Source organism: Centruroides vittatus, unplaced genomic scaffold (assembly GCF_030686945.1).
Source record: "Centruroides vittatus isolate TY-2023 unplaced genomic scaffold, ASM3068694v2 contig_975, whole genome shotgun sequence".
NCBI classification, from domain to species: domain Eukaryota; kingdom Metazoa; phylum Arthropoda; class Arachnida; order Scorpiones; family Buthidae; genus Centruroides; species Centruroides vittatus.
The window spans coordinates 40,237-53,234 of record NW_027122648.1 but is presented as its reverse complement, the minus strand read 5'-3'; the positions used below and the strand labels follow the sequence as shown (position 1 = coordinate 53,234).

Below are 12,998 nucleotides of genomic sequence, written 5' to 3'. Positions count from 1 at the left end.
ATAGGTAAGAAGATAAATATAATAAGTTATCTGCAAGATATAGACATTAATTGATAATTTTTTCCAGATACCTGACAGCTATTGTCTTTTTATCCAACAAGATAAAAGCTTTTCAAAAACAATATTGATATAATCAAAAGATTATCTATTAAAATTAATATATAATCAAAAAATCCAAATAAATAAGTATTGAACACCTATGTTGCAGTGTTTTGGATGCTGCAGTAAACTTAGAGACATCTCAGGGTATTTCAATTCTTGAAGAAAATTCAGAATTTAAAATTGCAGGTAATAATACTGAAATCTCTTCAAAACACTGAATTCAATGAATCTTATCTCTCTCTCTCTCTCTCTCTCTCTCCTGCAAGTCTCAAAGGAGTTTCATGAAAGTGACAGTTTTTTGAATAATTTAAATCCAAAAACTTTTATTTGGATTTAAATTATGTTTTGAGGATTGGAAAAAAAAAACATTGGCATAAGTGCATTACAGTGGGAGGGGATTACTTTGAAGGGAATGGAATAAATTTTGATGAATAAATTCAAATCTTGCATTTTATTGAAACATTCCTAATACTTTTTGATCACAGTAGTAACAGTGTACTCCGTATACTCCAATTTGCTATCCATATTTTTGAAAATTATTAAGACTAGTATAATAATGAAAAGTAACTTTCCTCTTAGAGTAACAAACAAAAATGGTTAAAGGAATTGTTTAATATCATCATCTGAATTGATTGATCTACAGTATATGTTTATAGACCAATCAAGCAATGTATGTACAGTACAAGTATGTATAAATATCTGGATTTGTTGGATATCTAGTTTTGATATATTTTTTGGATATTTGTTGAATATCTGGATTTGGAATTTGTTATATGGTTTTTTTCTCAAGGCAAAACATTTTATTTAATTTAGAAATATGGCAAAATTTAATCAAAACAATTCAAAATAAATCCAAGAAAAACACTTAAAACAGGTTAATTTATGTATTCATAAAAGAACAACACCTGTTTCGGCAAGTTTTTATAATAATTACAAACTTGAAATCGTTATGGCTCAATCTGATTGATTGAGGGGCCTGTCATAAAAAGTACAGTGGAACCCTGGTTAACAAACTTAATCCGTTCTGCGAGTCTGTTTTAACCAAAGCAATTTTTCCCATAGAAATTAATGCAAATACAATTAATCTGTTCTAGCCGTCGGTATTTTTGTAATTTTATTTGTAAAATGGGTTTTCTTTGATGAAAATGTAAGAAAATGTAGTATCTGTCATTACAGCAACAAATATGTAAACTTTATTTAATAAAGTAGCACTGTACATACCTTTGTTTCTATGGAGCTTAATGCTTGGAAGAGGAATCTCCCTCATAAAAATATCGGATAGCATTGCATTGGAAGATTCTTCAAGTCGAGGTCTCTTTTGATAAGGAACAAGAAAGTGTCTAAAGTTGATTGTCTTACTCTCTTAATCAAAATTTTTCTAAAATGTGATAGTGCAGTGTCGTTCATTAAATTAATGACCCTACATAGCCACAACTTTGTTAGGATAAATTCCTGCACATCATTCCATTTTCTGCAAATTTCCTTGATCTCAGCACTGGTGATTTCTTCCCTAGCCTCTTCCTCTGACGAATGCTCTTCTTGTAAGACTTTCATCTGTTCATCCTGCATGGCAATCAGCTCTTCTATCATTAATTCAGTTTGATAGTCTTTCAGCAACTCCTCCATGTCTGCATCATCTACCTCTACTCTCAAACTCTTGCCAATGGACACGATTTCATGCACTACATCAGGAGAGCTCTCTTCTTCAAATTTCTGAAAGTTTCACTCTGGGACACAAGTTGGCCAAAGTTTCCTCCAGGCTGATTGCAAAGTGCAGTGAGAGACCTCACTCCAGGCTTTGTCAATAAGGTTGATACAATGCAGGATGTTAAAATGCTCCTTTCAAAAAGCTCTAAGAGTTAAGTCAGTATCATTGGTAACCTGAAAACACCTGGTGAACAGTGCCTTGGTATACAGCTTTTTAAAATTGGAAATCACTTGCTGATCCATTGGTTGCAGTAATGGAGTTGTGTTGGGTGGAAGGAATTTGATCTTAATGAAGTCATGTACACTATCCAAGTCTTCCTCCAAATTTGGTGGGTGTGCTGGAGCATTATCCATTAAGAGAAGACATCTAAGAGGAAGATCCATTTCCTGAAGATAATTTTTAACAGTAGGAGCAAACACTTCTGTGAGCCATTCCATGAATAAAGTCCAAGCTACCCATGCCTTGCTGTTTGCCTTCCATTGTACAGGCAGTTTGGACTTTATCACATTTTTGCTCTTAAAGGCACGGGGATTTTTGGTGTTGTAGACTAAAAGTGACTTGATTTTGAGGTCACTACTTGCATTAGTGCAAAATAAAAGAGTGAGTCTGTCCATCATGGACTTGTGCCCTGGAAGTGCTTTCTCTTCTTGGGTTATGTACATTCATCTAGGTGTTCTTTTCTAAAAAAGACCAGTCTCATCGCAATTAAACACTTGATTTGAGACATATCCTTCACATTTTACAAACTCTTCAAATTCATCCACAAATGCTTTTGTTGCTTTTTCACCTGAAATTGAAGCCTCCCCATGTCTTATGACACTGTGAATGCCAGTTTGTCGACGAAACCTATCAAACCACCCTCGGCTCGCTTTAAAGTCCTGCCTGTCTGCACTTGTACTGGGTGTCTGAGTCAACAAGTCATTGCATAAATTTTTAGTCTTTTCACAAATTATAGGTTCACTAACACTGTCTCCAGCAAGTTGCCTTTCATTGATCCATATTAGCAACAGTTTTTCAACTTCATCTAAAACTTCAGATCTTTGTTTCGATATCACATTCACTGCTTTAGCCACTTTGGCAGCCTTAAATGCTTTTTTGTTTTTAATAATTGTAGAGATAGTCGATTTTGCCATATTATATTCTTTAGCAATGTCAGAAACATGAATCCCATTCTCATATTTTGCATAATTTCTTTTTTTAATGCTACACTAAAACGTTTTCTATTGCCACTATCACTTTTCTCTTTCTTCGGTGCCACATTGATTAAATATATAAATAACAAAACTAAAAAACAAAGTTTTGTACACTTGAAAAGCAATGCTTACCTCGCGCATGCCTAACAGCAACTGAAATTTGTGAGGTTCCAGAACAGCTGGAAACTATAATTTAATATCCACATGTTAAAAGCAAAAAGATTATTGTTAAGTCAGACCAAAGTTCATGTTAGTTATGTAAGGGAGAGGTAAGGAAAATAAGTGTAGTTGTCAAAACAAACGCAACGCGAAAATGAATGACGTAACGGATCAGGTGGAATGTCCGTGGAGAAGATGAGAACTCTGATAGAAGTGCTTATAAACAGTCGATCTACGTTAAATTTTCGGAAAAGGGGAAAGATTTGATGGGTATAGAAACATCGTGTATGATCGTTAAAGTTCTAAAATGACAGATAGTAGAAACAACGGGCTAAATTATAAGCGCAAGGCTTATAGGTTTATCAACAATCTCTGATCAGAGTCAACAAACAGGTGTCAAATAAACGCCTTGGAACAAACATTTCTCCTGACCTGATCTGGTTTCGGTTTTCACCTGGAGACAAAGAAGAAAACAATTTGGAAGCAAGGAATAGGATGCAGGACTAATCATAATGTGAGATTCAAGGAAGAAATACTATAAAAATCCCGAATCTCAAGATCAAAACACAGTTCTCCTAAAAATTCTACAGCGATTAATCTGTGTCGTCTTCAGCTGGATTAAGCCTGAATTCATGCCCACTAAAATTTGTGTTGTGTCTCACGGACCGTCCAGTCGTTACGGCTCCATCACCTACCATTGCTTCTGTGACCAAGCGAACCCATCTCGTCTGCTCTGGGGCTATGACTGATCAGTTTGCACTATCTTAGGTCCAGCGATATGCCACTCCTCAGTGCCAGGAGAAAATATTGTAGATAAACCATTTCCAACCACCTCAAATATGTAAGCATCTTCCCATTCTAATAAACTATTTTCACTGTAAAATACTTGTCATCTTTGTTTCCTCCACCACCACCAACGTACGAATGGACCCTAGACCATCACCGATGCATGATTAACTGATTCCCCCTAAAAGTCGGCAAGCTTACAAATTTGACACAAAAAGCCGTTAAGTTCGTTATCTGAATTTCATTTGTTATCCGAGACAAAATTTTTACAAAATAAAAGTTCATTAACCGGGGTTCCATTGTACTGCATTTCTAATGGCATTTCTAATTTTAAATGTTTCTTGCACTACAAATATTAATAAAATTTTTTCTCTTGAATAACCACATTTATATCTTCATAGATTCTAGCAAATGGTCTTGAAGAGTTACTTGCGTATGAAGATGATGACATGGAGGAAGTTTTCTTACAGACTTTTCGAATTATGTATCAGGATGTTTTTGATACTGTTCTTTCTCATGATCTCAAAGAAGGTGGCAATCAAATCCTAGTCAATCAAGATAATAAACAAGTAAGAAAAAATTAATGTAATTAGTCTAAAAAGTAATGGTATAAAATTTTACTTGTTCTTTTAAGTATTTAATCATATAACTCTGTTTTGTTTGAAATAGATATATGTATGACAGTATTACATTAACAAAAATGTTAGAAAGTAATGTCATCATAATATTTGACAACTAATTTCTAGGATTTTGCAAAAAAAGTTACAAAAGATAATACATTTGTAACTGTATTGATAATATTTAGAAATAAATAGAGGTGCACAAAGAAAGACTAAATATGATAACATGAAATAATTGTGGACATAAACTAATTCAAGTTAATATTCTGAATTGGAAATTAAGTTATAATAATGCAGTATCAATATTTTATTGTTATCTGTCTAGTTTTCTTCCTGTTTCTCTTTTTTCTGTGATAGCTGTTTCTTTATAGTTTATAATTCTTTATTTTTACATAATTATCCAAATCTACAATATGAAATTCTCATGTTCACATGTTCAGAATATTTTCAGGACCAAAAATTTTCCCAGAACATACACAAAAGTTTCCCAAATATTATTGCACATAAAATAAAATAATAATTTAGAAACAAGTTAATAATTATTACTATATGTTTAGAAAATTCAAATTAAATTATACAAATAATTAATTAGGCCTACTGTATAATTTACTGTCCAACACTAAACATAAATTAATATTAAAAAATTTTTTAATTAACAAGAATGCACACATTTAATTTAAGTACACATCATTATTCTTAGAATAGCATTTACAATTATAAATTTGTTGTAGTAAGTTGATTAATATAGATAAAATCAAAGTCAATATTACAAATGATTTATTTTTAGAACATGATGATAATGATAAACTTTTTGATATCCAAAAACCCAAAATTTATTTACAACTATGATGGTTGTATGGTGTTTTTTTATTTTTTGAAAAACTATTTAAGAAATGTGCCAATTTTTTACGAAAAGACAAACTTTTTTTAGAGTTTTTGATTGACTAATTTATTATTATCATTATGTTGGGTTTAGTGGGTTATACTCGGTTGATACCAGTTGCTGTGTACAATGCTGGACCAGAGTCAAGGCATAGCAATCAAAACAACAAAAATTAAATAAGTGTGTCAATGTATGTGCCTGTATTCAGGAATTTCCTAACAATATGACATGTATTCAATATAGTGGCCTTCTGTAGTGTGATGTATGTGTTTCTATTCAATTGTAATGTGCCCAGGCTTTTGTGTAGTGTGTGTGGTATGTCACCTGTAGAGGAGACAATGACTGGTACAATAAGCACCCTATCCATCCTGCATGGATGTCTTATTTCCTGGGTAAGGTCTGTGTATTTGCTAATTTTTTCAGTGCATGCATTTTGTATATTATGAGTGTTTGGAATGGCTATGTTGGTAATGTATGTGATTTTATTGTGTTTATCAATGAGTGTGATGTCTGGTCTGTTGTGGTAAATTGTCTGTGATTATAGCTCTGTTGTAGTACATTTTGTGCATGTTGTTTTCCAATACTGTCTGTGGGATGTATTTGTAGTATGGTTTGTGGATGTCTAGTAATTTGTGTTTGTTTGCAAGCTCTTAGTGTATTATATTTGCTACTTGATTATGTCAATGTAAACAATCTGTCTGTGCCAAGAGCTTGCAACCAGAAGTGATGTGTTGTATAGTTTCTGGCATGATGTGACATTTTCTGCATGTATCATTTGTGAGTGTTGTATCTTTGAGTATGTGTTTTCTGTAGTTTTGCTATTTATTTATTTATTTTTATGTTTTAAAATACAATAAAATGTTAATATTTTTCTTAGTATTTAGCTATTTAATCAAGATAATCCAGAATTTTTTTTAAAATGCAGTTTACATTTTCCACTTGGTGAATGAGTAAATATTTTGTTTTAATTCAAGCCAACATGAAATTTCACCCATTAAATAGTGTCAAAAAAGTTTTTAAATAGAAACAGAGTTTCTTTTTCAGTTCTTTTTAGAGCTCTGTTTCTGTTTCAGTTATTCATAAAAATCAAAACTGAAGTTCAGTAGAAAAAATTCAAAAAAATAAATATTTTTTAATTGCTATCTGGATTTTGTCATGAATCGGTGATATAGTCATAGCTTTTCTACAAAATGTAAGAGTTATTGTTAACATTGAGCATATAAAGAGTTCAAAGTTTGTGAATAGGATTTTATCAGATAAGATTTAAATTTTTTCTATAGAGCTATACTGTAATGTTATCCTAGTTAGAGATGGTGTCAATACAGCTTGTAAATACTAACTTTATTGGCTCTGTCCCAATCTAGGAATTCATTATTGTGATATAAATAGATTTGGTAGAAACAGAATTTTAGATTAACTTTTATACAAATAGTTGTTACTGTTATTTCCCACTGTGTACATCTCAAAAAAGTTTTTTTGATATATAGTATGGCTCATAACTAAATTTAAATGAAAAATGAAATTAAATAAACAATTTTTACATTTTAAAACAAACTAGAAGTTCATTATTTAATAAAACTTTGTTGTATTTGTCAACATACTCCATTTCATGTTTTTACAGAAAAATTATTAAAAGAATTGATAGCTAGATTTAAATAATGCATAAATGTATACATTATTTTCTATTTTTTTTTATTATTATAAATACAATAAATTTTTTGATAACTGTTTATATCAGTTAGTTAAAAAATTTTCATTTATAGATGTATAAAATATATGCCTGTACAGAATGAAAATGGATTGTTCTTTACATAAAGATTATTAATTTATTTATTAAATCTTGTTTATAAAATATCAAAATTAATTATGTATAATAATACAATTATTATATATTATATTAAAATGATATTATTGTGAGGAACCAGACGAGGTCCGAAATCACAAAAATGCAGAATTCTGTTGTGAAAAAAAAAATATATCGATAAATTATATAAGAGAGAGAAGAGAGAGAAAAAAAACTCTTAATCAAAACAACGTAACGAAAAATGTAAACAACGAGTCTCGGGATGACGTCAACACGTGTTAAACGACCTGTTAATGTTTAATCCAAAGGTAGAACTCTGACGCACGCACTCATAAAGAGGTACAAGTTTGACACAAGTATTCAAAGAAAAAAAATTGACTTAGGAAAACAATTTCAGAAAAAGGAAAAATTGGAGAGATAGAAAAATATCGCGTGATCGTTAGAATTCCAAAATGACATCAATTGCAAACAACGGATTAAATTATGAGTGCAGGTGTTGTGGTTCTATCAACAATCTGGAGCATAGTCGACAAAGGGTGTCAAATAGACACTTCGAATCGGACCTTTCCCGCGACCCGACATGGTCTCGTTTTGCACTTGAAAACAAAGGGGAGACCAATCGGGAAGCAAGGAAAGGGACGAGGGACCAATCCGCAAGGTGGATAGTACACGAGAAAAACGTATAAAAACTGGGACTTCAAGGTCAAGAAAGAGTTTTTTCGGAAAAGACGGACATGCCTCTTGTGGATTAAGACAGTGTGTGTAGTGTCGTCACTCGGAACTTTAAGTGTGTCACCGCCCGTCACCATTGTCTAACGGCACTTCTCGTCTGCCCGGGACTAGATAGATCGACCAACCGAACTCGTGCACGTTACTGAAGATCGCTGAGATTTGGAACAATCAAACCGATGTAAGCATGAATTCGTCCAAATAAACGGTTTTCTGCATGTAAACACTTGTCATCATTTGCCTCCTTCGCAACCGCCCACATACATGGGTTCCCTTAAGCTCATCCTGACGTGGGATTAATTGTATCCCCCCTTTAAAGTCGGCGAATCTTACATATTATTGTATATACTCATGTAAAAGTCGAATTTTTTTTAATATCATTTTTTAAGGTCAAATTTATGGGGTTGACTATTACATGGATACTACTTTTGAGAGGCTGAAATTCAAGCTAGAATCCAAGGTATCAAAGCAGAAGCCCAATTGATCTCTAAATGAATAAAAACAAAAACATAATGAATTACAGTAAATATTACTGATTCAGCACTCCTATAGCAAACAGGCCCCAACTTAGGGGCCCACTTTTTATAGGAAAGCAAAATTTAAAAAGTTTTTTGTCCACATGAAAATAATCAAGTGATTCCTTTACAAGTAAAGATGGAGCTATTTGTTTTTTAATAACACAGGCTATTCTTTCAGCTAGGAAGCAATGTAGTGATTTATCATGCCAATCTACTTTTAAGTATGACTTTAAAAGTAGATTTAAATTCTAATCAACTTCCATATTTCAGGTGTGATAGTAAAAGTTGCAGAAAAAAGCAGTCTGTTTTCTGTAACAGTTTTTTTAAGAATATGAAACTAGAATTATGTGAATTTTTATATTTAATTTTCATCTTTGTTCTCAATAAAAAAATTCTGGCAAATATTGACCTGTTGTCTGTGAAATACTAGGGTCGGCTTTTACACAGGACTGACTATTACTCGAGTATATTTGGTATTTACTTACAGGAATAATAGAAATAAATTTGAAGTCAATAATATTAAAGTTTGGATCAGTGTGTTTGCATGATAATATAAAAACTTTCATATATTACAAAAATAATTTTTTTTCAGAGGTGGAAATATTTGATATAAATTAACTTGCCTACATGCAAAGTAAGTTCAATATAAAACTGGAAAAATGTCATTAAGATTCAGGAGGGCAAGAGATAATATAGTAATTTTGACATGTGAAACCATGGCTGCAACCACAGTGAATGCCATGCAGAATCTTCCACAGATCTCTGGTTGGTTTTTGAATGTAGAACTCTATTCATGTACCTGGATCATTCAGTTGTCTCCATACTGTATCTGCATTTGCTGATGGACATTGGTTTTTATACTTTAGCTTGTCAAAAGTCAAACTATGCTGCTCTTTCATCATGCATTACTGGAGAGGTTTTACGATTTTCTTGTGTCTGTCATCACAGTTATAGTGATACCTCTTTTTCATTGATAAATCGTCAGAAAGCAATCGGTGAAATCTGAAACCGACGAAAACCGAGGCAATTATTTCCATAAGAATCAATGTAAATCCAATTAATTCGTTCTAGACACTCCAAAATACATACCAAAAACACATTTTATAGAGAATTAATATAGTGCTAAATACTAAAAGCAATAAGAAATTAATTTAAAAAACTAATCTAAAGGAAAGCAATGGAATTGTTTGGCTAGACATGATGGGTAATGTCTTGTATTGTAGAAGTTAGTTGGAATGAGCTTCTAGCCTATATCTCCCCGTGGTAAAGTGTGACGTAATTGTCATGTAATAGTAGTTCTATGAGTTTATGATGGTCGTATCGCAGTGGGGGAATAATGCCTTCCGGGAGGTCCATTTAAGGGTAACTGGACCCTCTTCAGGTGTTACAGATATGGAGAAAACCTGTAAAACCTTACCAGGACATGGCCAGCCCATCCTGGCAAAGTGCAATCCCACGACCAAACTCCCAGTGTTCAGGGAACCGTTGGCCAATGGTTGGTAATGCTCACACAATGAGAAATAACGCCACACTGAGCCGGAAAATGCGTGGGTTGCCCTTTGTTTTTGCAAGATTAGCAGTGAAGTCACTTGGGCACACCGACAAAATCTGAAGCAATCGATGAAAACTGAGACAAATTTTTTAGCGAAAAAAATCGATGAAAACCGAAACCAACGATAACTGAAGTCAACGAAAACCAAGGTTTTACTGTACTATTAAATCTGACTGGGAGGTTTCATGTCAAAATTACTAAGATATCTCTCACCCCCCTGAATTTTAAATAATACTTATGTTTTCTATTGAACATGCCTTGTATTTACTGATAAGCTGAAAATAACAGCCTTCACATGACATTAAAAACAATTATTATAACAACAAACTCTGACTAAATTATATTTTGACTGTGCAATGGAATTGGAATTCAACTGAACTAAAATTTTTTCAATTTTCATTTTTACTGTTTAACCAGAATAATCAGTGAATACATTAAATTTTTTATACCATTACTAACTTTTGTCATCAGTTCTTTTGCATAATGAAAATGAATTACTGGATGATAGATTATGCTAAACATTTTTCAGATATTTATCATTTTTACACATTATTAGCATTTTATGTTAGACATTTTCTTTTATTATGAAGGCTGTGAATTTGAATTAAGTCATGACATCAGAATTTTTCAGTAAATAAAATTTTATTATACAAATCACTTATTCATGAATTCCTTCTATGTAGTTCTCCTTCATTATTTTGCTCTGGCTTTTTGAAAGCATGAATGATTTCATCTCTGTCATGTAGTGTTTTCCATTTAAGAGTTCTTTGATCTCTGCAAACAAATTAGTCATAATGGCTCATATCAGGAAAGAAGGCTGTTCTGGTACTTTCCAGCCCCACTGCAAAGAATTAAGTTATCCTTAACTTTGGCAGATACATGTCAGTGAACATTATTATGCAGAATGATTGGCAATTCTGAATTTTCCTGTTAAAATACAATATTTGAATAAAATTTTTACTACCATTTCATAGACATATTGGCTCCTTTTACAAATACTAAATGGAATTGTTTAGTAGTAATTGAGTTAACTCTAATGCAGACAGTTGCATTCAACTGTATATGAAAGGATGCATGGTATTATGTGAACTTTTTATTTTTTTTATAACTTCTGTTAAAGTTTAAATAGTTATCAGCATGGTGTTCTAATTATAGTTTTGTATGTCAATTTATTCATAATCCCCTAAGTCAGTGTTCTGCAACCAGTGTGCCGTCACATGGTGAAAGGTGACATGAACTTTTACATATTCTATTAATTGTCAAGTTTTATTTATATATTTTTATCACAGTTACTGTGTTTCTTATACTTGTATTTCATTCTTTGCCACAGAACAGATGATGTTTGTTTATTCTTTATTACAAGCCATGTATTTTTATGTATTCTAAGAAATTAAATGTAAAATAAATTTGCTCACAGGTGTTGTCTGTTTAATAATAATGATAAGAAGAAGAATGATAATAATAATAGGTTAGTGGCATTATGTAATTCTATTAATAGTATCGTATCATATGTATTTTAGGGTAATAATATTTTGGTATGCCGCAAGTAGAGAAAGTTTTGCAAAACCCTGCCCTAAGTGACGACCTCACTTATGTGGCTAGAAATTGTACATCTTAAAGGTAGTCAAATAAGTGAGATTTTACTGTAACTATATAAGTAATTAATAATATTTGTTTTATTACATAAATTGAAAATGTTTAACTATAAATTTGAATTTTGAGTTGGCAATACTGTCAGCTAGCTGTAGTTAATCAGTCTGCTTTGTGCGGTCATCGTGTGTGTTCTTGGTTTCTCGCATTGGTTATTTTTAAAAACTCAAGTTCCAATGGCTCCAACAAAGCACACTGAAGAAAAACAGAAAAAATAAAGCAGATTTCAGGAAGAGTAAATTGCCTCTTTGATTAGCAAGTCCTGCATTTAAAAGACATTCACCATCAATGAATCACACTTCTCTTCTATATAGATTGAGGATGGATTGTATTTTTCAGTTTTCTTTTATTTTATCCTCAATATATATATATATAAATTAAATATTAAAAAAATTTTTACACAGGAATTTGTGGACCTCTATGCAGATTTTTTGCTCAATAAATCTGTGGAGAAACAATTCAAAGCATTTAGAAGAGGTTTTCAAATGGTGACAGATGATAGTCCTTTGAAAATGTTGTTTCGACCAGAAGAAATTGAATTACTAGTCTGTGGAAGCAAGGTATCATTTTAGATTTTTGTATTAATAAGTTTGATCAATAATAATAATAATAATAATAATAATAAAACACAGAAACACACACATGGCATATATAGACTACAGAAAAGCATTCGACAGTGTTCCACATAGTTGGCTGCTACATATCCTACACATGTACAAAATACATCCATCACTCATTGCATTCTTTCAAAACACTATGCAGCACTGGAGAACAACACTACATCTCAGGGCCCATAACACTTCCATACAAACAAACCAAATTTTTATTAGGCGAGGAATTTTTCAAGGAGATTCCTTGAGTCCTCTCTGGTTCTGCTTAGCCCTGAACCCATTATCCAACATGTTAAACAACACGCAATATGGTTACAATATCAGACACAAAAAAACAACACAGTTTACACTGTCACATCTCATGTACATGGATGACATAAAACTTTATGCATCCACACAAAAACAACTTCATCAACTCCTACAAATCACACATTCATACACCAAGGACATACAAATGGAATTTGGCCTAGATAAATGCAAAACAGTTCACATAGAAAAAGGAATCCTGAAGAAAGAAGATTTTGCACTTGGAAATGGAGACATTATTGAATCCATGGAAGAGGGCGAGTTCTACAAGTATTTAGGATTCCAACAGGCCAAACTAACAGAACATACACAAATAAAGCAAAGATTAATTAAAGAATACCAAAGTAGGTTAAATGCTATTCTCAGAACACAATTAA

At 32.1% G+C, this 12,998-nt stretch overlaps 1 protein-coding gene across 1 annotated transcript in view; it reads left to right on the top strand.

Moving 5' to 3' along the window:
- The window catches only part of Ube3a (ubiquitin protein ligase E3A), a 62,275-nt gene that overhangs the window by 41,693 nt on the left and 7,584 nt on the right, over positions 1–12,998 (top strand). The window contains exons 6-7 of the mRNA XM_067283014.1: positions 4,350–4,517; positions 12,109–12,264. Coding sequence (XP_067139115.1) covers positions 4,350–4,517; positions 12,109–12,264 — 324 coding nt within the window. The remainder of the gene's footprint in view (positions 1–4,349; positions 4,518–12,108; positions 12,265–12,998) is intronic.